At 36.1% G+C, this 27,276-nt stretch overlaps 1 protein-coding gene and 1 long non-coding RNA gene across 22 annotated transcripts; one reads left to right on the forward strand and one right to left on the reverse strand.

The window, feature by feature from the left end:
• Positions 1–11,302: 11,302 nt before the first annotated feature.
• Positions 11,303–14,323, forward strand: LOC107801170 (uncharacterized). 2 transcript variants are annotated; one of them, XR_001651597.2, is made up of 4 exons: positions 11,303–11,734; positions 11,821–11,906; positions 13,657–13,897; positions 14,178–14,323. It is a non-coding gene; the product is annotated as an uncharacterized LOC107801170 (long non-coding RNA). The 2 variants fall into 2 exon arrangements; XR_001651596.2 differs by having other exon boundaries at positions 11,821–13,897.
• Positions 14,324–14,477: 154 nt separating this feature from the next.
• Positions 14,478–27,058, reverse strand: LOC107801169 (uncharacterized). Of its 20 annotated transcripts, none has more exons than XR_012697152.1 (12): positions 26,740–27,058; positions 25,573–25,860; positions 25,053–25,135; positions 20,199–23,699; positions 19,740–19,954; positions 18,287–18,412; positions 17,781–17,822; positions 17,618–17,683; positions 17,127–17,480; positions 16,962–17,026; positions 16,782–16,854; positions 16,112–16,441 (listed from the first exon to the last, which is right to left on the reverse strand). XR_012697152.1 is itself a non-coding variant. In XM_075226057.1 (11 exons), exons 3-6 carry the CDS (start codon positions 25,106–25,108, stop codon positions 17,815–17,817), a joined length of 246 nt encoding a protein of 81 aa, XP_075082158.1. In that variant the 5' UTR covers positions 25,109–25,135; positions 25,797–25,860; positions 26,740–27,054; the 3' UTR covers positions 16,112–16,441; positions 16,782–16,854; positions 16,962–17,026; positions 17,393–17,480; positions 17,618–17,683; positions 17,781–17,814. The 20 variants fall into 20 exon arrangements, 6 of the variants coding, with proteins under 6 accessions (XP_075082158.1, XP_075082157.1, XP_075082155.1 ...); XR_012697153.1 differs by lacking the exon at positions 17,127–17,480 and adding an exon at positions 18,662–18,717; XR_012697150.1 differs by lacking the exons at positions 16,112–16,441; positions 17,127–17,480 and adding an exon at positions 14,478–14,696.
• Positions 27,059–27,276: the final 218 nt, after the last annotated feature.

The following is a 27,276-nucleotide window of genomic DNA, read 5'->3' on the forward strand; positions in this document are numbered from 1 at the left end:
CACCTCAAAGTAGCACAACAATATGAAATCCGGGGTTTCAAACTCTCAGGATAGCATTTACAATCATTACTTACCTCGATCCGGTCAAAACTCTAGCCCGCGATGCCTTTGCCCTCACGAATCGACCTCCTGATGCTCCAAGTCTAGACACAATCAGTACATAACCATTAGAATATGCTAAGGGAACGAAGCCCACTCGAAAATATTAAATTTACATCAAAATTTCCAAAATTGCTCAAACCCGGCCCCCAGGCCCACGTCTCGGAATCCGACGAAATTAACATCAATGGAATCCTCATCCTCTCACGAGTCTATACATACCAAGAACATCAAAATCGGAACTCAATTTCCCCCTCAAATTCCCAATTTACACTCTCCAAATTCAAGCCCTGATTCCCCAATTTTAGGCTTTAATTTCCACATATTTCATGATTAAACAAGTAAGATTCAGCATAGGATCGAGTATAGAGTTCAAAAATCTTACCTCTAAGTGTTTCCCTTCGATTCGCTCTTCAATCCTTCTCAAAAGCTCCAAAAATTGCTCAACAATGGAGAAAATAGACCAAAAATTGCGAAACTCACTTTTTAAACATTCTGCCCCAGGTAAAATTACCTTCTTCGCGAACGCGACCGGCCTCTCACGTTCGCATAGACAAAATTCACTGCCTCTCCACTTTTTCGTTCATGAACGCGGACAACTCCACACGAATGCGATGCTTTGCCATACCAGGCTTTCGCAAATGTGATGCAACTCTTGCGAACGCATAGCACATGGGCCTGGGGTGCCCAACGACCTTACTCCTTTACGCGAACGCGACCCCAGTCTTGCGTCCGCGATGCGCATGAATCCTCCACCTTCACGTTTGTGTTCTCATCCTCGCGAACGCGTAGAACAAAATATCATAACATAAAAACACCCTTCGCGAACGCGAAGAACAAATTGTCTGCAACACAAAACCAACAAAAACTGCCAAGTCCAAAGTTCAAAATTGATCCGTTTAACCATCTGAAACTCACCCGAGGCCCTCAGAACCTCAACAAACATGCCAACACATCCCATAACCTCATTCAAACTTGTTCCAATCTTCGGAATGCTCAAAACAACATAAAAACACCAAAATTACATCGGATTCAAGCTTAAGAATTAGAACTTCCAAATTACGCTTTTGATCAAAAACCCAACCAAACCACGTCCGAATGACCTGAAATTTTGTACACATATCAAAAATGACACAACGGAGCTACTGCAACTTCCGAAATTCCATTTCGACCCCTATATTAAAATCTCACATATCAACTGGAAAATGCCAAAATCTCAATTTTGCCAATTCAAGCCTAAACCTTCCACGTGCTTCCAAAATGCATTCCGATCACACTCCTAAGTCCCAAATCACCTAACATAGCACATAATTGTGCAATCAACTAATCAATAGCAGACTCCCCCACTTGGCTCGAAGCCATAAATCAAAACACATGCAATAACTCATAACGCATATACCCTGCCATAATGCCATAGAGAGATTAAACTCGATCCTTCATAAGCTCGTGAAACACAAACCATCTGGTATTTCAATTCTTATACAAATCTCGCATTCACTCTTGTAACAGTTGAACCCACTCTCTTAAGCGACCCAAATTTAAATTGCAACACATATATTACACTTGTAAAAGAGATCTCCTAACAGACAACATAAGGATCACACAACCTTAGAACACTCCGCAGGATATAACCCATCTTCTTTGCCTCCAACTAACATTTCTGTATACCTTCCGCCGTCATAAACATTACGTAGTCACTTAGTCTTCCTGAGTCTGAAATCATACCTCAACATGAAATTTACTTCACTCCCAACTAGGAAACATGAAAAGATTCTTCACACGCCCATAGCTCGGGGCTATACCTCAAATCAAGATAAACATCAAGTACCTAATAGTTCTTCCATCCTCCAGCAGACCCTTCTGGTTGCTTCCAAATCATATGAATACATCTCACAGTTATAACATACTCATCGCATAGCCATCCAGCCATCACTTCTACTAATAGGGACATTACCTAACATATAAGTTCAAAAACACATGCTCACACAATCAGCACCTCGGTGCTCAAGCTATAGGCAAAAATCCGGCCTCGAGTCCTCCAGACTTGCCCAACATCAACACACAGAGATCTCATCTCGCCCCTAGCTTAGGGAATCACAAGCCATCGATGCACATCTGATACTGAGCGCTCATACGCGCATACAAACACGTGGAAGGAATTCAAAGAGTTACCTTTCAAGCTGAATCAAGGGCGTACGATAAGAATTCAAGAATGTGAAGTTTTTCCTAAAGGTTCTGCAACCTCTCGAGGATAAATATATATGTCTCTGTATCGATCTGCGAGACTCTACTAAACCTGCTCATGACTCGTGAGACCTATGTAACCTAGGCTCTAATACCAACTTATCACGACCCAAAACTCAGACCTAGTCGTGATGGCGCTTCTCGTGAAGATAAGGCTAGCCGACACAACACCCATGTTAACCCTTTAATCATTAAGAGTTATTTTTAAGTCTTTAATTAAACAAATATTTCATAATATAAGTCTGAATAAACAGTGCGGAAATAACATACAAGCCCGACATCAGTGTGTCACTAGTCATGAGCATCTATTACAACTGTCTAACTACCTTAAGACCAACATGGTCGGGAAAAGTCACAATTTATACATAAGGAAGAATAAAGAGGAAGAAAGCAGAGCCGTGATCGCTAGGCAGCTACCTTGCTAACTCCGATGAAACTGCCACCAAGCTCAGAAATACCTAAATTTGCACACAAGGTGCAGGGAGTAATGTGAGTACTCCAACCCAATAAGTAATAAAATTAAATAAAGTTTGTCACGACCCGGATCTCCCACCCTCGAGAGTCGTGATGGCGCCTACTCGTAGAAGCTAGGCAAGCCACGAAATATGGAAAATTCAATCTCTTTCATTTTTAGCCTTTTAACCAATTAAATTAACAGGTGATCAACATCTACATAATAGAGGAAAATGAAATTAAGCGGAAGACTTAGACAAATATAATGCCAAAACAGTACGAAAATGCCAACATGAACCTCTACCTAGAAACTGGTATCACAAAATCTACGGACTATCTAAGAATGCTACATATAAATATTTGGAAAAGAAATACAGTTTGTCTCAGATACAAGTGATAATAGAACATAATAATAGATAGGAGAGAATGTCGGGCCTGCGGACGCCTGCAGGACTACCTCGAGATCTGTGTGGACTGAAGGCTGACTCCCCAAGTGTTATTGTCCCAGTGCTGCTCCAGTATCTGCACAGAGTACAGAGTGTAGCATCAGCACAACCGACCCTATGTGCTGGTAAGTGTCTAGCTTAACCCCGGTGAGGTAGTGACGAGGCTAGGACCAGACTCCAGATAAACTTGTGCAGTTATATATGTATATATATATATACAACGGAAAGGTAAACGAGAACAACAATTAAAGGTGGGAAGGGGAGCATGCTTCGGGGAAATAACAGGTAAAACAGAATCTCAATAGAATTATAAGGAAACCAAGATCCAACTTTTAACAAGGATAAGAAAACAAAACAAAGGCAGATTTCACTTTCGATTCACTTCTTGTTGCAGGCGTGCAACCCGATCCCATTTCTCATATCTTGTGGCAGGCGTGCCACCCGCTCCCATTTGATGTATCTCGTGGTAGGCGTACCACCCGCTCCCATTTCGTGTATCTTGTGGTAGGCATACCACCCACTCCCATTTTATTAAATCTTGTGGTAGGCGTACCACTCGCTCCCATTTCATTAAATCTTGTGGTAGGCGTACCACCCGCTTCCATTTCATTAAATCTTGTGGTAGGTGTACCACCCGCTCCCATTCGCAAGCCAACAAAAATCACAAGGAATCCCGATAAGGGAACAAAAGCAACATAATAACTTCCCGGCAAGGGAACAATGATATTTTAACAATATCCCGTCAAGGGAACAATACTATCAAACAAATATCCCGTCAAGGGAGAATCAGCTATAACCAATCTTAACTCAACTCTTACTCAGCTCAATTAACACCAATACGCAATCGTAAAAAAATTCCACGAAAATAACTAAATCCTTGCTCAATATCGAGAATCATCAATTAAAGCATCCGTAGTATCATTTAAGAACACAACAACTATCAATTTAAAACTCACGGTCATGCTCGATATCAACGTATAGATACTCGTCACTATGCCTATATGTCTAACTCAACAAGAAGCAATTAGCAAATAGGACACGACTCCTAATCTCTCAAGCTAAGGTTAGATCGGACACTTACCTCGAACTTTCACGGCCAACTCAAGCCTCAAACACCACTTTTGCTTTCGAATTCGGCTCCAAATCAATCGTATCTATACATAACTGACTTAATAACATCAATAAATGCTAAACAATCCAATTCCAATGCTTAATTATAGCTTTCTAATCATTCTTCCCAAAACTCCAAAAATCAACCTCGGGCCCGCTTGGTCAAGACACAAGGTTCGAACCAAAACTCGATCACCCATTCACCCACGAGCCCGAATATATAATTAGTTCCAGAATTCGACCCCAAAACGAGGTCTAAATCACAAATAATCAAAAAGCCCTAACTCTACCCAAATCCCTAATTTTCTACCCTTAATCACTTGTTTTTAGGCCCATAATCTAATAGATGTTGATGAAAATGGAAGAAACAAGTTAAAGATTACTTACCTAAGAGATTATGGTGAGGAAATGCTTCAAAAATCGCCTAAGAGCTTTGGAGAAGAAGCGGTTTGTGAAAATTTATGAAAATCTCGTAAGTGTTCTGTTTAGGAGACTTAAAATAACTGGCCGAAATTACTCATCGCGTTGGCGACAAGTCCATCGCGTTCGCGATGGGTTAGGCTTGATAAGTCTTCGCGTTCGCGGAAGACGGCTCGCGTTCGCGAAAGAAAAACTCCTCGAGCCTCGCGTTCGCGTCCAATGGGTCGCGTTCGCGTAGATAAAATGCCCCACCCCCTGCCCAGGCTCACTAGCCATCGCGTTTGCGAAGGGTATCCCTCCTTAGCCCCGCGTTCGCGACTCCAGCATCGCGTTCGTGAAGAAGAAACCTGGCACCTAGGATATTTGCCTTATGCGTTCGTGAGAGGGACCACGCGAACGCGAAGGGTAAAATCTCTATGCACTGAACAGCAAAAACCTGCAACTTTTCTCAAGTCAAAAACCTCCCGAAACACATTCGAAACACACCCGAGCCCTCAGGGCTCCTAGCCAAACATACGTACTAACTCAATGACATCATACGAACTTATCTGTGCGATCAAATCACCAAAATAACCTCAATAACAACGAATTAAACCTCAAAATCAAAGAATTTTTTCAAACTTCTTAAAACATCAACTTTGGCAATTTAGATCTGAATCATGTCAAATGACATCCGTTTTTCACCAAATTCTACAAAAATGTCTTAAATAATATATAAGGCCTGTACCGGGTGCCGGAACCAAAATACGGGCCCGATACCATCATGTTCTAATCAAATCTCATTTGAAATTCCTTTAAACAATTTTAGAAAATAACTTTCTTTACAAATTTATTTCTCGGGCTTGGGACCTCGGAATCCGATTCCGGGCATACGCCCAAGTCCCATATTCTTCTACGGACCCTCTGAAACCGTCAAATTATGGGTCCGAGCCCGTTTACCCAAAACGTTGACCAAAATCAAATTTATTCATTTTATAGTCAAAACTTATTATTTATCATAGCTTTTCACATTTACGCTTTCCGGCTATGCGCACTCAAATTGAGGTGACACTAAATAAGAGTTTTAAGGCCTCGGAAATACAGTATTCAATTAAAAGTAAGTGATGACCTTTTGAGTTATCACAAAGTCTGAGCAGTAAGAAACGATGAATCCACATTATGATAACTCAGTAAGCACAACAAGCTTTCAAATCAGAATACGAGTCAATCGTCTCATTTAAAATCGAGCTTTTGGTAAAAATTATTTGAAGATGCTTTCCAATAGTTTCAATAGAAGTTCAATACAATTTATAATTAAAGATATGAAAATTGTAATCGGCTCATCGGGCAAAACATAGTTCATATACAACCCCTCAGGCAAAAAAGGAATCATAAACACCTTAGAACATAAAAGTCTCAGTGAAAATAACAAAACCAAATCAGTGATTAAATTCCGAATATCTCATAAAAACTCCAGCTTAAATGAAAGTTGTTTAAAAATATTTATTTAACATTTTCAACAAAGGCTCAGTATAAAGATGAGTGGTAATAACAATTTCATAAAAATAAGCCTCTGGGGCAAGCCTCTCAGTCACTCGAGACTCAACTCTCATCAATCAGCGCTCGCACTCAGCACCCACACTCAGTAAGTACTATATAGTAACCGTTGCGGCGCGCAGCCTGATTCATATATCGCTGTGGCGTGCAGCCCAATCCATTTATCTCGTCGACGGTGCTCACTGGGGTGTGCAGACTCCGGAGGGGCTCCTACAGCCCAAGCTCTATATCGTTGTGGCGTGCAGCCAGATACATATATTTATATATATATATATATATATATTGTTGTGGCGTGCAACCCGATCCATAAATATATAATCCTCACAACCCGACCCTCGACCTCTCTCAGTCATTAACCTCACAATCAGACTCTCGGTCTATCTCAGTCATCAACCTCACAATCAGACCCTCGGTCTATCTCAGTCATCAACCTCACAATCAGACCCTCGGTCTATCTCAGTCATCAACCTCACAATCAGACCCTCGGTCTATCTCAGTCATCAATCTCACAATCACTCGGGCCATCAGTAAATCAGGGAACTCAACCCAAATAGTTTTCACATTTTACAAAGTAAAGTGATAAAACCAGATTTAAATGATAACAGGTAAAACATGACTCAGGATATGCTTTCAAAATAAATAGAGTGAGGAAAAATAGTAAAAATGCCCTTAAGGGTCTCAACAGGTCGACACAAGACCCCAAGCATGGCATACAACCCAAAATATAATATAAATCTCTAAAATATAGAATATCATAAGATTTCAAATCAAATACGTGACTTAACAGCCGTACGGGACGGACCAAGTCACAATACCCAATGTTGTATGACTCCACGCTCGTCATCTAGTGTGTGTGTCACCTCAAAGAAGCACAACAATGTGAAATCCGGGGTTTCAAACCCTCAGGACAGCATTTACAATCATTACTTACCTCGATCCGGTCAAAACTCTAGCCCGCGATGCCTTTGCCCTCACGAATTGACCTCCGGATGCTCCAAGTCTAGCCACAATCAGTACATAACCATTAGAATATGCTAAGGGAACGAAGCCCACTCGAAAATATTCAATTTACATAAAAAATCCCGAAATTGCTCAAACCCGGCTCCCGGGCCCATGTCTTGTAATCCAACGAAATTAAAATCAATGGAATCCTCATCCTCTCACGAGTCTATACATACAAAGAACATAAAAATCGGACCTCAATTGCCCCCTCAAATTCCCAATTTACACTTTCCAAATTCAAGCCTTAATTCCCCAATTTTAGGCTTTAATTTCCACATATTTCATGATTAAACAAGTAAGAATCAGCATATGATCGAGTATAGAGTTCAAAAATCTTACCTCCAAGTGTTTCCCTTCGATTCCCTCTTCAATCCTTCTCAAAATCTCCAAAAATTGTTCAACAATAGAGAAAATAGACCAAAAATTGAGAAACTCACTTTTTAAACATTCTGCCCCAGGTAAAATTACCTTCTTCACGAACGCGACCGGCCTCTCGCGTTCGTGTAGACCAAATTCACTGCCTCTCCACTTTTCCCTTCGCGAACGTGGACAACTCCACGCGAACGCGATGCTTCGCCATACCAGGCTTTCGCGAACGCGATGCAACTCTCGCGAACGCATAGCACATGGGCCTGGGGTGCCAAACGACCTTACTCCTCTACGCGAACGCGACCCCAGTCTCACGTCCGCGATGCACATGAATCCTCCACCTTCGCGTTCGCGTTCTCATCCTCGCGAACGCGTAGAACAAAATATCATCACACAAAAACACCCTTCGCGAACGCGAGTCCCTGACCACGAACGCGAAGAACAAATTGCCTGCAACACAAAACCAGCAAAAACTGCCAAGTCTAAAGTCCAAAATTGATCCGTTTAACCATCCGAAACTCACCCGAGGCCCTCGGGACCTCAACCAAACATGTCAACACATCCCATAACCTCATTCAAACTTGTTCCAACCTTTGGAACACTCAAAACAACATAAAAACATTAAAATCACATCTGATTCAAGCTTAAGAATTTCAAGAACTTTCAAATTACGCTTTTGATAAAAAAACCCAACCAAACAACATCCGAATGACCTGAAATTTTGCACACACGTCACAAATGACACAACGGAGCTACTGCAACTTCCAGAATTCCATTCCGACCCCTTTATCAAAATCTCACCTATCAACCGGAAAACGCCAAAATTTCAATTTCGCCAATTCAAGCCAAAACCTTCCACGGACTTCCAAAATGCATTCTGATCACGCTCCTAAGTCCTAAATCACCTAACGAAACTAACCAAATCATAAAAATTCCGATCTGAGATCACATACAAACAAGTCAAAACTTGGTCAAACCTTTCAAATTTCAAGCTTCAAACTGAGAACTATTCTTCCAAATTCATTCCGATTACCCTGAAAACCAAAACCAACGATTTACATAAGTCATAATACATCACACGGGGCAAGTCATGCCCGTGAACTGGTGAGAAAAGTGCAAAAGCTCAAAACGATCGGTCGTGTCGTTACACTTGGCTTAACCACAATGCACACGTTATTCCTTTAATAGATATCGACACGCCGTATCTTTAGAAAAATCTTATTTACTATCTTCCCATTTAAATTAAAAAGAAATTTTACCTTTCATTTTAAAGTAAATGTTAATATATATTTTGTCCTAAATTGCCTGATGGCTTTATAATAGCTTGTCACTTTGTTTAACCACAATGCAAACATTATTTCTTTAACAGTTATATAGATTCAAATTATATTATTTTAATTCAAAATTTCTTATTTTTCAATTTAATATATTTATTACATTTATTTTTACAGTGTAAAACTTGATTTGACAGAATATTAATCTTATAAAATTATGAACTAATATATTTTTCTTTTAATAAATATTAGCTTTTATTTTCTTATTAGTATGCAGAAATATAATAAATCTATACAAAATCAAAGGATACACATCATATAGTAATCAAATAAATTATTGTCCCTTATTTATTTTTTATTAAACTATCAAGTATTTAGTATTATTTATTTACTAATGTGATTTTTATAATCTTGTCAATTGACTTAATATTTTGATACTACTTCTCTTTTAATATAACATGGATATATATTTTCTTACTCTAGAAATATTTTTATTTTTAAAACTTATGTTATACTGTTCAAAATTCTTCAATTGTCTAAATTTATCAATAATATTTTTGAGAGTTATTTATTTATATTTTGTTTTTTAATTAATTTAAAATATAACTATCATAAAATTATCCTTATCCCCCTCCTTTCATCATTTTTTTCTACTATAATATTTGATTAATTTTCTCAATTTGTAAGTTATTGATAATTTAAATAATGTAATATTTTTTTTTACTAAATTAAATAATGTATCTTTAGAAAAATCTTATTTACTATCTTCCCTTTTAAATTTAAAAAAAAATGTCTTACCTTTCAATTTAAATTAAATGTTATTATACATATTGTACTGGGTTATCGTTGTTGTTGTTGTTGTTGTTGTTGTTGTTGTTGTTGTTGTTGTTATTATACATATTGTCCTAAATTGCCAAATGGTTTTACAATAGCTTGACACTTTGCTTAACCACAATGAAAACATTATTTCTTTAATAGATATATAGATTCAAATTATTTTATTTTATTCAAAATTTCTTATTTTTCACTTTAATATATTTATTGCATTTATTTTTACAGTGTAAAACTTGATTTGAACTACTTAAGAAGAGACGTGGATTTGGATTAAAGATTACGCGTTAATTAATTTTCCTCCTTCTTTCCACTAATTATTAAAGGGAAGTAGGCAAATCAAAATTTGAATTAATTTGTTTCCATTTTGATTTCAGTAATTAATCATCTCTTGTTCTAAGTTTGCCAAGTGGCTTCTTAATAGTTAGCCACTTGGCTTAACCACAATACAAACTTATATATATAGATAGATAGATAGATAGATAGATTAGCAATATGCGCTTATATTTAGCTTGTTCAGTCACTATGTCACATTCACGAATTATGTTATTTGTTGACTTAAGTTAATTATTTATTTGCAAAGTTTGTATATTTCTGGGACAAACTTTCAAAGCATGGTATTTTTTTGAAACGAACTTTGATTTTAGAATTGTTATCTTCTTCTTAGAGATGTAATATTTCATCTATTATAAATTTTTCTTGTGATCTTCCAACAGAGTACTCTACTATTTATAAATTAGAATTATTTTAATATATTTGACTAATATAATAACAATTTTGCAAGAAGTAAAAGTTTTTGACATTATTTTTAATTTCAAACAAGAATGGTAACCATAATAGATTGATCATTCATAAAAACTTATATTTTATTCGTTCATCTATAGTTATTTCTTTAATATCTTCTTTCTATATGTAGTATTATATACATGTCATGTATTATAAACTTGACAAACACGTGTAATACACGTGTCGAGAAACTATATATATATTGGTGTAGTATTCTTAACTTTAAATTATCTTTACAAAAAACAAAATAAAAAAAGAATCAAAATGATGGACAAGAAAAACAAGGTGTTGCCACCTCACTCTTTTTGCTTTGGATTTTTCTATGCACACATGCACTGTAAGGTAATAACGAGCGCATTTGAGAGGCCTCACGTAAGGGGTGGTTCAAGGGGCAGGCTAGTAAAACATTTGTTTTAGGCCCCTTTAATTTTGGGGTCTCAAAAATAATTGTGAATTTTATATCTTATTTTTGCTTAGACAATATTGAAGTTTATACAAACTCCTTATAAAAGTAGAAATAAAGATTGTCTATTTTTAATAATAGAAATATTTTAGAACTTTGACTTAAGATACTCAAATTTTCGTATTGGTAAATAATATTTTTTACAATAAGATCCATGGTAACACATTGTAAATACGTGGCTAACATCTTAGTAACTTTAATTTTCTTACCAATATAAATATGAGTATTACGTATTATATTTTGTAACATAACTAAATTACAGACAAAAAGAAAAGAAAAAACAAAGTAAATATTAGTATTATATTTTGTAAGATAACTACAGTATAAACAAAATAAAAAAGAAAAAAAGGCCTCTTATTAAAATTAGACTTTAGGTCACGAATTTTATTGAGACGTCCTTGCACACAACTTCCATATTTCTTGGAGCAGCACTTTTAGGAATATTATGTCTTACCATACAAGGCAAGAAAATAGCAAAAAAGGAGGGAAAGCCAAAATACCAAAAAAAATAAAAAAATCTTGCACACACTGATACACTTTAACCACACACAGTTACTCAGACCCTCACTGGTACTCGTCCTCACAGAATGAGACACATAAACTCTACACTCTATATAGTCAGAGTTTCATCACCCGGAAAAAACAGAAAAAAGAAAAAAATGTTGCTTCTTCTTTGGATCAAGTTTCATGTCTCCATAGTGGTATGTATTCCATTCTGGTAGAGCCAAGGTTGTTCAAAATTTTTCTTTGAGTTTCAGTTCTAATTTTCTGTTTGCTTTAATTTCAGGCCGTCAATCTTCGATATTCAGTTGTTAGACAACATTTTGCGATAATAAGTAAAATTCCTGAGACGAGACTTGTTTTGCGACCAAAGTAAGTCAACATTTTGTGACAATAGTCTGATTTATATTTGCTTCTCAAAAGAAACAACATGCCTTTTTACCTTTTTGTTTTCTTTCATTTGTGTCCTCTGTTGCAAAGTGGATCTGGCATATTTATGCTGTAAAAGAAGCTCAAATGGATCTTTTTTGAGTATTGGCTTTTCATCTTCAAACTGTTTTCTCCTATTTTTTTTTTATTTTTTTTTTACCAAAGTGAGGAAGAAGGGCATGGAGAGGTTGAAGATAAAAAAAATCATGCTCTATTTTTTTCATTCTACTGCTAGTGCTCCTAAGTCTGGGATACATGAAGGCACTTGTTGGTATTACTAATTAGCGTCCTCATTTTCATATTTGTGTTCTTTCCTCATTCCTTATTGGCTCCAACCCAGAGCAAGATGTCATGATTTAAGTTTTATGTCAATTGCTAAAAATAGTTATCGATATAAACCTTGCTTGTTGGGATCAGTTGTCTCTTTCAGCGAAGGAGTCTGTTCATTATGTTGGGACATTATTTGTTCTGCATATTTCATTTTAAATTTCAAGATGCTATGTTGTCATCCAGTACGTGTGTATTGTTGGAGAAAAGATCTCTGATGTATCAGAAAGTATTTTATTTTTATAGATAGTTTCAGATCTTAGAGATTGACTATGTTTTCTCTTTTTTATTGCTAGATTTAGTTCTTTATGGATAAAGCTTGTTAGAGTTATGAACTTCTCTTCTCTTTTTATTTATTTAATTCTTTCTCTTTCATGTTCTTTTAGTATTACTTAGGCGATTAATTTTATACTTCAGTGTATGTGTACTATGCCAAAATCATTTGATTGTTTATTGAAATCAGTGAGATGCCACTCAAACTACTGTTTCTTGACTTTGAGAATCTACCAATCTCTGATTCTTGAAGTAAAGGTGTATAAAAGATTTTTTTGGCTTTCTTACCCTCTCTTCCCATGCTTGTCCTAAGACATATTGCACTAAGAATTGACATTGGCAATAACTTATAGAAAAAGAATTGAATTTGACGATATCAATGAATCACTCTTCTATGCCCTCTTAACTATTTTTAAGTTTTTTGATTTATATTGTCAGTTTGATTTGTTGCAGCTTTCTCAGAATCTCTGTTTGTTTGTCTTTGGTTTTCTTATTTATGTTTCTTTCCTTGAGACGGTGAGATGAGGGTTTTAGAAGGAGCAATTGTTACCAGATTCCATTGTTATCAGACGGTGAGCAATTTTTTTGGTACTCAGAATCACTCTTCTTTTGTACATTGCAAGTGCTTATCTGTGACTATATTCTGTGGTAATTTCATTGACTATATTCTGTGGTAATTTCATTCTCTTTTTTAAGGTTTTATTTTTTGGTGATTAGTTATGGTGCCAACATGGAGACTTCATTCTTTGAATACCCAAGTTTGGATTTATATATTGATATTATGTGAAATCAGATAACTTTGGTATATTAGCTATTTGACTGATGGTCGTCTGTGTTCTCTTATATGTAAAATTTGTATATAATAACGTTTTGGTTGAATATCCTAAATTAAATGTTGGGTGTTGGTTTTATTTGCCAAGTCTTTAAAATATATATATGTACCTTACAAGTTACCTCATTAATCGTTAATGCATAAGTTTGGTTATGTTTGTTTGTGCTTAATTAATCTTTTTGTCTTCCTAATGAGCATGGATAACTAGTACAATTCCTTTTCATTTACTGTTTATTTTTTTCTTCTTAATATTTTGACTAGATAGAATGAAGTTGCTTGCTGATAAAATTGTTAAGTTCGGATTGGTGAGAAGGTTGATGCCTGGGTAAAGAAACAAGGAGTAAATACCATACTTTACAAGTTGTTTGTGTACCACGGTGCTTATGGCATAGGTGGCATAGTTGGTGTTTCTCACCGTAGTTATCACACATTGGATAGCAATAACAAGCAGTTTGGTAGGATAGACGCACACTTGGATTGCTCTGAAAGATCAGATTAGCATGTAAGTTTATGATTTTTTTTTTCACTTCATATTTTTTACCTATACTCGATATTGAATAAAATTAATGAATGACACCAAAATTTTATGAGTAAAAAAACCATTTTGGAATTTGAAGCTATCTCTTATCTGGTCCCTCTTGGTAAAAATCTGGGTCAAAAATTTCCTAAAACTTACAAGGTATGGTATTCCATATGATTTTTTAACATTTTCTTATTTGTCCATTTAATTTGATTATAGATTTATCACATAATATAATACTCTTATGTTTTTCGGGGGCTAGCTCTTCGGGAGAAAGAGAACACAAAAAAGAAGGCAAAGGGGAAGAAAAGACCAATGGATTTGAGGGCGAAAAAGAATACGAACAAGAAGGCAAAGGAGAAGAAAAGACCAATGGATTCGTTGATGCTATGAAAAGATGGTTTCCCTTGCCTTGGGGATACCATTAAATTAAATTAGATGGTTGAGATTAGAGCACATAGTCATAGTCATTCGACCATGTTCAAATTTTACTTCTTACTATTAAAGGTGTCCTTCGAATGTAGTTTAATTCAAAGTGCTGACCTTTTGTGAATGAACACTCTCTCCAAATTTTCTCGTTTATGAGTTCTGTTATTAATTTGACTGTGAGTATATGAAAGCAGATGCTTATTAACAAGCAGATGCTAGAGAAAATCAGGCTCAAATTTAGCAATCATCGTAACTTAAGCAATATCCAGCTTTTGCTTGGGAAACTTGATCCAAGATCCATCGGCCCCTTTGTGGGCTTTCTTGCATGCAGTGGATTCTCATACTTGAGTCTCTGTTCAAATTCAAGTAAGATTAAGTTGTAATACTCTTAATTAAATAAAAAAGCACTTGACAAATTGTTCGGAACTATGTAATTAGGAAGTAAAGAATAGAAAGTAAATAAAGGAAATGGGCAACATACTATGAGATAACTAATAATATAATTCAATTAGATTAATTACACTGACTTACACTCTCATCTATAACACCCACGTCCCACTGTTATGACTTGGTATTCTCATTTCAAATTATTAAACAACTAACGTTTGAAAAAGAAAATAACTAACTAAAATTAATACTCTATACAACTTCAACATTTCTACTGCTTCATATCTAACATTTGGAGACAACATGCCACTACCTTAACCTGTAGAGACACTCTAACACACCTCCCCCCCCCCCTCCCAACCTCCACATCCAGGCTGTGCATCCTAGATTATGGGTCCGGTTATAATACCATGTTAAAACGGTTCTTCAACCGCAAATCTAACTCGAGAGGTAAAAATTGTTTAATAAAACAGAAGGAGACAACACCGTACATTCTTAACAAGCATGGTGCACTCAAACATGTAGAGAGATACCATAAGCTTGAATTAAAAAAGGAAAATCATAAATTGCATTAAACATTAAAAGAGAAAATCTACCTACAAAGTTGTAAATTCCTACTGAGAGGATCTTCATGAAATACAGGAGAGAAAAGTATGAAAATGAAAATACTAACCAGAGGTTGAAAATTAGGGGAAAGGAAAAGAGAGCAAGGAAGTGCACCAGTATCCAAACAAATAGAAGTAATCATAAAATGCGTTAAACTTGGAAATCAAGACTTCAACATAAAAAAGGGAGCAGACTTAGAATAGATCAGATGGCTATACCAGGACAATTTCATTTGCATCTACATATTCAACAAAGATATCAAGTTCATATAACAAAGTTTGGCCAATATCATCAGCTAATTCTAAATTCATTAAAATTGCTATCAAAAGTTCTAAACACAACAAAAGAACAAGGTGGGCAACTAAAAGAATAACCAGCCCTGCAAAAGTGGCATTAATAAATTTTCCATCAGTGCATATAGCTAAAATCCTCGTACATCTCAGAAGCTCTTGTGCAGTAAAACTCAATTCTAACACCTACGATTTTAGTCGTTGTTAGCACATCTCCTAAGGCGTAAGGTAAACTCCATCAAACATTTTATGATCAACAGTTGTAATTCCTAATCTTACAAACAGATTTAGAAAGAGAACTGGACTATATCTTACATCGACGTGCTATTACACTTCACTACTGGTGCGGCATATCTACCAATATGAGGTTTACCAATTGTATTTAGTTTCCAGTTTTTAAACACAAGTTCATGTAGAAATGAATGTTCTTTTGCCATGACTAAAAATAGAATATGCATGTGCAGATGCAGTTAAGAAACCACTTACATAACCAAGAGACCAACAGTTGAATTTAATTTGGTCTAAATATGAATATTTTTTCACAATCGAAACCATCAGTAGATCAATTACACCCCCTAACATCATCTGGTTGAGCAGATGGAACGTTAACTTTAAGGAGGCAATAGCCTAATCAGTCTAATAATTCATCTTAGCCAATATATGTGGCAAATAAAGTCTGATACATAACTCTGACATCTAGCAAAATCACCTATCATGACTTCTTCAAATCCATGATCATTTTTTTTGTCATATTGGCAAATTGCTTGACACTCAGCCAAAAGGTGCTGACGTTCCAAGATCCCTTTTCCACGACCTTCAATCCAGTAATAGCCAAAAACAGTCTAAATAAGTTCACATACATATTCCTAGTCAACCATGATTTACCGATCTAATAGTCCAGAGTAACAATTACAGACAACGCTAATAGAACTTTATAGGAAACAAGAATACTGCTTAGGCTATTCCTTGAAAGAAACAACAATGTGTTAGCGGTAAAAAATGATTGATTAAATTCCACAAGTGTTAGGTCAATAGTCATGCCTCTTATGACTGATGTATACTCTCGTGTCATTAGAGTAATCTTACCACAAATGCAGAAGGATAACTATAAAAGGCAACCAAAATAATTGAAGTAACATAACTGCGTTACTTACCTTTGAATTTTTTTATTCACATAGCATTTATATTCTCATTGAGTTTCTTTTAGTACCATTGTTTGCCACCAAACTGACATAAAACAGTCAATGAAAAGAAGCATGTGCAAAATCAGTCCAAAGGAAAAGCTAAAGAAATCAAGAAATTCTACAATTGCCTTCAACAAAATTCAACAATACCTCATTGCAGAGCGCTCTTATCTCTAAAACGTCACAACCTCTCAGAGAACTTTCTTTGACACAATCTGAAGACAACCAAGAAATTTGGACATGCATAAGTAGAATCAATTAAGAGAAGAGCAAAAGAACAGGTAGTTCTAGAATAGTCATAAGAAATTTCTATACCTTCTACGCGGAAAATATAATACGGAGTATATGGAATTCGAAAAGGGCAGAGGAAAAATTTCAGGAAAAAAAATAATCAGAATCCAGGAAGAAGATGATGTAAGAGAGGGAAAAAGAGCGCTATGGGAAACCACAACGTACGATCCACAACGTACGATTCTAGAAATATGGATACGAAGAAAGAAGAGAAGATTCAAAACACGTCGTTCAAAAAGTATACGTGTGAAAACCAATTTGGAAAAAACAGCCCTCACTATGCACCGTACGATTTTATCCTTGGACGACCAAATTGTGCATTTCAACGCTCAAACTCCAGATTTTATTGGACCATCATCCACAAGATCTTGAACCTCACTGTATTGAATCCCACGGCACAAGAATAAAATCTATCATCAAATTTTTAATTATGGCATAACCAAAGATATGAGGCAAGCTTGCTCTGGATTACTGTAAGTTTAAAAAAATCACCAAAATCACATTTCTAAACTTACAAAATTTATTTTGTGTGCCTTGGGTATGACATCATCACTTTGTAGAGTTGTATAGCTCATTCATGGCTGCAAAAATAAAGTATATTTAGGTATAAAATGGTAACTAAGTTATGCTAGAGCCCAATACATCTTTAAAATAAAGACTATCTTTCATGTTTCTTACTTTTCTTAATTTTTTCTCCTTCATGCATTTCAATTCAACATTCTGCAAAAAAAGGAAAGCAGCAATCCTGGTCATAAACAAATCTATATATAACATTTTTATACCAAATGCACTAAAGTAAAATTTGCTATATAAACAAAATATCAATTAATAGCGAGTCAGTCATAAATAATTTTGGATTTTGCTAGGTACGACCAATGGTCACTATGTAGTATTTTGGGCTATTTTCTATATATAACCAAACATTTGTTGAGTAACAGATTAAACTCTGTTTTTTTTCTTTCATTCAAGCATTATCCTATTTCTATGTAGAACTTACAAGTCACAACTAAGAAGTTACTTATAGAAAATTAAGCTCTTTCACATACCTATTACCTGTACCATGTCAGTGATAGTCATACTATCCTTCTTCCTTTTGTTAGAGCAGATTCTTTAACACATGAAGGATATGGAAAGAATATTATATCAGTTCATTTTCTCACATTCATCGTAAGTATAAGAGTTACCTGACAGTTGAAGTGTGAAGAAATGCACAGAACAATAGAAGAAGCACCAGAAACACATAGAAGAATATAAGCCCCTGAGGTTGCAGTTTTCTTCCAAAATTACCAGCTGTTTTTCGATTGTTATACCTGTAAGAAAAGCCGCTAGAAATTACTTGTATTTACAAAATTAAATTGTATTCCATTACAACAAAGGAGGCCATGCATAAATAGAGGCCACTATAAGAGTGAAAATACAAAGCAGCAACATGCAAAGATCGAAAATACCAAATTGAACTCATCTGACCGATTTTAACTTATATTAAGTCAGAACCCCTATATCTAAACCAACAAAATAGGATTAGTTGTTTGTGATTGTAGAAAAAACTGTTAACCTACCCTGATAAAAAAATATTTGAAGGTATGCGCTAGGAATCGACATTCTTTGAAGTATTCTGCAAATGGATGATAATGTTTCACTTAATTAAATCCTAATTCCTGATTGCATGTACAAGATTCAGTGAAGAAAAAAGTTAAATAATAACTCTGTCAATCTAAAAAGACCAATTCACAGATATAAACAATAAAATAAAATTCATATTATTATCAAAGTTCAAGGGAAAAATATCAATATTGACGATGGAATCCATGGTGACTCTACTTCCAGGACAAAGCTCTACACGACTCTACTTCCAAGAGAAAGCTCTACACCATGGTGCCGAAGGAATCGATGGAAATGAATCTATGGAGAGGAAGAACGGAGATTCAAGCCGCTTCCGAGAAAGCGAAAGTGAAGCGTGAAAGGAAAAGTGAAGAAAAGCAAAAAGACTTGGACGCTAGCTGTCCCACAAGGGCTATAACTGAGAATCAAAATATAAAAGCACCCTTGAAAACCAAAAATATTTCGAGATTGTCCTTCGTCGTACCTAAGGGCTTCACTTATTATATAGTTACTAGATGGCTGGTGCCCGCGCTGTGCACGGGCATATGCTCGACAGTATTGTATGTATTGTTTGCACAGCTACAGCCCAACATAGGAGGTTCAGGCGCCAGCTTTCTACTTCTATGAAGTAAATTATTGAAGGAAACTTTGATTTTGTTTCAGGTGTCCATATTTCATATTTCACACATCTATTCCCGGGCCTCTTGCCAAAGTGAAATGTGGAAATGTGTTGTTTTGCCTCAAAATTTCCCACACTTATTGATGAATATCAATTCACTTCCTGAAGGAAGACAAAAAATAAAGTAGCAAAGTGCAAAACAATCTTTAGATCCAGGAAAAGTATAATCCATTGAATGCAATGAATCACATGATGACTGCAATTTCAGATCATGGACACTAACTTGTAAATCTTTTTCATTCTTTAGCAAATAAAATCCATCTCTACCCCAAAATGAGCTTTTTAATTCATAGTACAACACATGCAATGTTATTGGAGTATCTAAAACAGTAACGCCGACTCTAAAACAAACTGACTTTGCCTGCCTCATTTTTGTGCTCTTCTAGAGTTGTGATCATCCAACCCAAGGCTCAAGAGTTCAATCTCATTTTCGCAATTTGCAATCCCTTTCTCTACAGTCAGTTTGGCATATCATAACAACTCCTGCAATCCAAGAGTTTAATCTCATTTTCGAAATCTGCTATCCCTTTCTCTACAGTCAGTTTGGCATATCATAACAACTCCTGCATGGCTTTAAACCAATATACAGTAAGTACCATATTCATAATCAAAAAGTTTGTAGAAAAATAAAGAAACTAAAGGAAATTAAACAATCTTAACCCCAGCTTCTTTGACTACTGTATGGAAATAGAATTTCAGAAATGGAACTAATGCCGGAGCACCCTTTTCAGGCATAATATCACTTGTTTAATTCAACATTAAGCGAAAGATTCCACTCAATAGCATATGAAATATGAGAAAAAATAAATACAAACCTGGTCAATCCAGGGGTAGAAACCTTCCTTCAACTCATCACTCATGCATGCCTTGGAAACAGTGGATCACCTTTTCAATTCTGGAAATTTTGCAAGAATTATATGGAAGAAATATGGTGGCTATGTAGGCATCCAAACTGAGAACATGCCTCTGAGGTTGCTTCTTATGAAATGGTGGATGCTGAAAACTAATAATACTGTGCAAAAACTCATCCTAGATACTCTTCCCATCATCATTTGCTGGAATCTTTAGAAGAACAGATGTAGTGCCAAGTATGGGGCCAAAAACTCTTCCCTTACTAGAGTCCTCTACTCAGTCAATTCAGACATCAACCTACTCCTAAGATCCAACTACCCAGACCTCCAATGGCCTTTTAATTGGGGGGAACTTTACGCCTTCATTGAAAACCTTCAGCACCACATTACCATAACTCAAGTCACATGGAGCAAGCCAGACAATGGATTTGTCAAAATCAATTCAGATGGAAGTGCAATGACAAATCCTGGTAAGATTGGAGGAGGTGTCATCATCAGGAACCAAAATGGTCACTTCATTCATGCAATGGCTATTCCATTGGGGGAGGGTACCAACAATTATGCTGAAACTGAAGCAGCCAGAATAGGAGTTCAGTGGTGTTTGGATAGTGGATTTCCAAGAATTCATTTGGAAGCAGATTCTGCACTCCTAGTAAATTGGTAGGAAAATGACCTTCCATGGGTTTTAAGTGAGAAGATCTCTCAACTCAGGCTCCTATGCTCTCTCTTTGAGGATTTCAAGGTTACTCATGTTTATAGAGAAGCAAATTGCCCGGCTGATTCCCTTTCAAAACTCAGTCATGAACTCACTTTACCAACTCATTTCACCAATGCTGCATCATTACCATCCCATATCAGAGGTCAAATAGTCCAAGACCAATTGAGTACCCCAGTCTCCAGACACAAGAAAACTAACAGGCTGCTGGTACCACCTCAACATGCAAGTCCTCTCTCCACATCTAATGGTTATGGTTGAAGCAATATCAAAGAAGGAGGCCCATCCCAACAACTAAAGGAGATGGTCAGACAGGAAGCTTTCACTAACTCTGTTTTCTTTTTTGCAGGTCCATCTCTTTTATGAACTCACCAGTCCTTTGTTGATATTCCAAGGGGTGGTATCAGCACTTGTGCTCACTCCTCTGAAATTACAACAAAAGAATGATGAAGATCATAAAGAGAAGCAGGATTCCTCCTATACCATTCATCACAATAGACCACCAGATTTTCACCACCAACACAAAAAACCTTTTCAAAAAGAGGAAAAAAACCTGAAACAAATGCAATTCCTATGTGCACCTCTTCTGGTATTCCTTCCCCTCCCCAACAATGCTTCTAGAACCCACAAGAACCTAGGAGCACCCCCCTTCTGTTGGCAATGCAATTCTGCACACCACCCTGAACCTCTCAAATACAGCTTTCCCAAAAAACTGAGCACAAATGTTCAATTTCCTACTAACACATTTCTCTGTTTGCAGGTTCATCCTCATGGCCACCACTCATCCAATTGATACACTTCCTAGGAGTGGTATTAATATCATTGATGTTCATTCTCCTGGAAGTAGATCAGTTGGCTCTCACAACTCATTCCAACAGTAGCATCAAATTACCAAAAAACAGTAGCATCAACCCACAGATGCAATCAGGAACACTCACCTCTCCCATAAGGAACTTAACAGATACAAACACAGAAAATTCAAAGCTTTTTGTAGCTGAAACCTTTAGGAGCTCAGCTGAATCCAACCTTTTGCCCTCTTTACCACTTCAACATCTCCAAGGGTATTATTCATGAATCCCTCTCACCTGAAACCCTTTACACTCAAAGCAACATTCAAGCACCTAACTTTAGTCTACACAAGAACCTAAAGATAGGTACCATCCTCCATAAATCAGGGGTCCCAATTCCCCCCCTTGCCCCCAGATTCAACACTCAGTCAGTGGTATCAGCATTCTTATGCTCGTTCTGCTGAAAATGCATCAGTTGATCCAAATCTCTTCACCAACTTCCTTATACACCCTTTGGGTCTTTCAACCTTGGATACAACACTCAGCATATATCACAACCATGAGGCCATCAGTTCTCAGAACTCAGGCAAAGTCTCAGAAGCAGTTGCAGTTCCAGAAGCAGATGCAGCCACAGCATTTCACCACCAATGCAGCCATCCCTGTCCAAGACACTCTGCCCAGTTCAAAATTTATCAACTGGACAACTGAAGCAAGACCTGAGCCACCATTTTGCTCACTCTTTTCTGTCAGAATCAGCAGACAGCGGCAGCCCAGTGCATCCACTCTTGGAGCCTTTTTGACAGTTATCTTCCACTTGGCTTTCTTGGTTTACAATGCTAAAGCAAAGTGGAAGATAGCCCCTACCAAGGATCTTGATCAGGCATCATTCCTGTTAGGACATTTCTACATGTATAGATGTAGAACTTGTTGTATAAGGAAGAACCTTTCCAACTTTTTTGCATAGATTTAGGTTTACTTATGCTAGTCTGTATAGTTGACCTAGGTTATTCTCAGCTTGATTTTGTATATCTGATTACCTACCACTTAGGGGTAGATAATTGGAACCTCATGTTAGGTCTAACCCATCACAGCATACAGGTGTCATTTGGATGTCAATGTTGGACAAACAAATGCCCTTTCATCTTATTTCTGGAGGTTAGGTTTTATGTCCCCCTCCAATGTTGTACTTTATATTATATATATGAAAATCAACCCTAGGCACAATGCCTAGTGGATTCCAAAAAAAAAAAAAAAAATCTCATCACTCATCAGCATAGCAGTAGAACATATAAAAACTCGTATCCTGTCCTCTGCCTTTTTCTGCCAATCTTTCTATCCTCTAGAGTTAAAGTATCCATATAAATACAGAAAAACAAAAACAGATTTAGGTCATGGACATTGTAAAACACGTCTTCAGGGTTGTTTCATACGAAAACTAATGACTGTGAAGAAGGTTATAGTTTTTACCATATTCTATTAGCTTGATCCAGAAGTAGATAGCACCTCCTCAAGGTTCTTTCATATGAAAAGTAATGAAAATGAATGTAGGAAAAGATATTAATAAATTCTATCAGAGAATATCAATTCTACTGCAAAAGAACCCTGCCACTTGCATACCACATCTTACCTTTGCAGTGACCTTTGTTTTATTACTTTTTTAACAAACTGATGCAAATATCATTTGTTGAAACTACGCGTAACATGAGAAAATGCATATACCAAATTTAGCAGCAAGGTAAGAGAATAAGCAATTTTTCACAAGAAAGCAATAAAACCAAAATATCATTACACCAAATATAGTAGTAATTTTCTAACCAAAATAATAGGATATGATTTCTACTGTAATTGGGATTGTAATAGTGTACCAGCAAATAATAGATATAAGTCAGGTACAGCAGACTCTGGAGGGAAAACATGAGAAGATCAACTTGATGAATCTCGATGACTCTTAAACTTGTGTGCCTTAGTAATAAGCAAAATCCCCAAAAACAAGCAGGTTATATATCTCGTAAAGCTACTCTATATATATATATATATATATATATATATATATATATATATATATATATATATATATATAGAGAGAGAGAGAGAGAGAGAGAGAGAGAGAGTTAGTTAGGTTCATTCTTCAGAATATGTCTTGCCTCACCGATACTTAATTACCTACATCACATTTTTGATTAACAGAAGTACAGCAAATGAGTTTAATCCTTTAGTATTAGATGGTCAAACTATGAACCAAGAGCAACGAAGACAACTGCAAAGAGCCAACAGACTAAAGATTAAATTGGCAATTAAGGAAAAAAATTAGCATTTCATTTTTATAATATAATTTAGAGATAGATCACACACAAGTATGTCTCCTTAAGTTTTTCATAGTATGTTCTTTTTGTTGACCGACCACCTCCGCAGTTACTATTGAGATGAGGGCGGACTACATCTTATTTCTCAGGAGATGATACAAAGAAGTAAAGCACATCATGCTCGAAATCAATATTTTTATAATGAGAATCTGAAACATCATAAATACTCTGTGACAGAATAACATCTAATGTTTAAACTTGCTTCAGGTGAAAGAGGACACACTACACATTGATCAAATTTTGGAAACTGTTGGAAAATTCAAGGTGAATGCAAAGGGTGGGAAAATAAAATAATCTCTGGAAGGTCGCTAGACATCAAAAGGACTGAATACTTTGTTTGCCTATTGATTTGGTCTAACTTATGACATGAAGTCTTATGCAATGTCACTGCTCAAGACATTAATGACACAATAAATCAGTACTGTTTTGCTATCTTATCGCCAAATAACATAGATCACTACTATGCAAAACAATTATAGTGTGTACTTCATAATTCTAAAAGGCCATATCTTGAACCTGGTGAGCTAAACAAAGAAATCGAGTAGGACATAGCTATAACCAAGTAAGACTTCTGATCTTATATGATCTAAAACATTTGTAAGCTAATAGGCTCAATTATAGACAATTCAACGCATCTCAACATAAAAATAGGAGCTTTTCACATCAACCCAAAGTTCCAAAAGTTAATTTTCAATTTAGTTCAAAAGAGACAATCATGTAAAATAAAATGAATTGTACTCAATCGCTTGTAGCTATTCTTCTATATTTATTTTGAAGAATAATTTTGCTGTGTAAATCGTATTGTAAACATCTCGATCATATGGGAAAAGTTAGTAGTTTACTACCTTGTAGATAGAATCACCTCATCTATTTCGTTGCTCTCTTCTTTAAAGTGTGCACCAACATTAAAATCGGCACAGAGATAAAACAAAGCAGCAATATTATTGCTTACCTTCTTGGAATCATTCTGGAAGATACTGAAGGTTGCAGGCATACATTTGACAACATTGATGAATTTGAGCAACCCACTTGGTGCTATGGAAAGACAAAGAAAAACCTTAGTTAATTGGATAAGAACATAACTCAAACTACTTCGGCATCAACTATACTTCTACAATTTTCTTAACTACCAAATAGTTTTCTTAGTCTCCGTATCAATATACTCAAAGTATCCATAACCATAATTAGAAGTGAATTCTCACAAGGAAAATGCAACTAAATTGAAAGTTTAATTCCCCCCCCCCCCCCAAAAAAAAAAAAAAGGATAAAGAGAACCATGTATGCATCAACTAAGAAAAGTATATTCACAAATAAAGCTAAATGAACACATAGGAAAAGACAAGAATCTAACAATAACTTCTTCCTTTTTCCTCTGCTTAGGTTATTCCAATTTGCTTAAAAAAACAACCTGAATCTAGAAATACCCAATTCGAGAAATCAACTAAAAACACAAACTAAAGCAATTTTCTCACTTGAAAAGCAAGCAGAATTCAAAGCCAAAACAATACATATAATAATTCTTCCTTAGAGTGGTCCAACTCATAAACGCCGAACGATATCTACTGCTTCCTGATTGATAACTTTATCCCATAAACCATCATATGCAATGATTAAGAACTCCAATTCATGATTAAGTCCAAGAACCTAGTCTCATATTCTGATGTAGCTCATTGTTTAAGACACTGATCTCCAATACCTCTTGATACAGCAAGAGATCCCTGAATTCTCCAAATGCCGCAACAACAATCTACCTAGCCACCCTACACAACACAAACCACGTATTGATCAGACTATTCAGAATTTCAGATTTATCAAAGAGTCAAATTTGTGTAAAAAATAGCTACACGATCAGGTCATTTAAAAGGTAAGTGCAAGTAATTATATTCATTGTACTGCTGTTGTGAGCAGAGGAGGGGTTGCTGAACATTGACTTCTCATCATAGGCCTTCAAGAGAAAAATTGTTGTCTGCTTACCACGAAACTCATTGCAAGAAAACAATTAGAGTAAACACATATAGAACTACCTAGTACAAGCATTCATTGAAAAGGAAGGGTGAAATCTTGAGCTTACGTCTTCTCAATACTTAGTGAAAATGCTCCTTGCAAAAGAAAACTGAAAGAAAAACAGCCAAAGTTATCCTAGAAAAAACGCAGTAGATCAACAGATCAATCAGAAGTCAGACGACGCCTCCTTTCATAATCTACATCCCTTGTCCTTGGCCGTAAAAATGCAACAGTACCAAATACATCAAAAAATTAAAGGAAACATCTTAACTCCCGGTCTTTATCTCACGCCATAGCTAACACATACAGTGCAAGAAAATAATTTGATAAAAGATCAGAGAAGATCAGACCCCCAAAATTTATTTTGAACACATGCATGGTAGGAAAACGCAAACAAGGTGCCCATTTTCCTACTATTTAGTAGTGAGTAAACTGAAAAGCGACAAGATAAATCCATTATCTTAAAAAAAGAAACCCAAATCAGAAGTTGGATTTCTTTGATTACTGAATTGAATATTAACTAATTAATTAACGATAGATAAACTGTGGGTCAGTTTTGAAGTATTAAGAATATTTTGTCTAGAGACTTAAGTGAGAGAGAATGCTCCAGAGACAAAAGCACAAATTAAACTTACTGATGGAGGAAATGGTGATGGGTTTTGGATGTTGAAGTTGAACAAAGTTATCCCACTGTAACGCAACGAACCAAGTCAAGTTCAAGCATAAATCCACTTGCATGTTACAGAAGTTGGAAGAATCACCAAGAAAAAATAGGACTAAATTGTTTCCAGCCACCACCATGGAAGGAAGAAAAAGACCGCAGAAGCGAAGAGATGAAAATAACAATTGTCTACAGAAGAAATTAGAATATACGTACGATTCGACTGGGAATTTGTACAATTAACACGTGGAAAGTTACAAAATCAAAAGTAATACCATAATACCCTTCGTCATACCTACTACTTTCACTTATTATATAAAAAAAAACTAGATGGATTCTGCCCGTGCATAATGTTAGACCCCTAACTCTTGACAACGGACGAGGCACGGCTGTGGCAAGGATTTAGCGTGATGGCCTCGCTATATTGGCCTATGTGCAGGCGAAACAATTATGCGGGGCAATGCCGAAGACATTGTCATGTGGGCTGTCAGGAACAAGTATTGGTCGAGGT

Source organism: Nicotiana tabacum, chromosome 12, assembly GCF_000715075.1.
Source record: "Nicotiana tabacum cultivar K326 chromosome 12, ASM71507v2, whole genome shotgun sequence".
Classification (NCBI taxonomy): Eukaryota; Viridiplantae; Streptophyta; class Magnoliopsida; order Solanales; family Solanaceae; genus Nicotiana; species Nicotiana tabacum.

Excerpts from the sequence above, each read along its gene's own strand:
- LOC107801169 (XM_075226054.1), bottom strand. The coding sequence starts at position 25,108 with ATGTTGTCAAATGTATGCCTGCAACCTTCAGTATCTTCCAGAATGATT. Across the intron at positions 18,718-25,052 it reads TCCAGAATGATTCCAAGAAG|AATACTTCAAAGAATGTCGA; the intron begins GTAAGCAATAAT and ends ATCCATTTGCAG. Across the intron at positions 18,413-18,661 it reads TCAAATATTTTTTTATCAGG|GTATAACAATCGAAAAACAG; the intron begins GTAGGTTAACAG and ends CTTTTCTTACAG.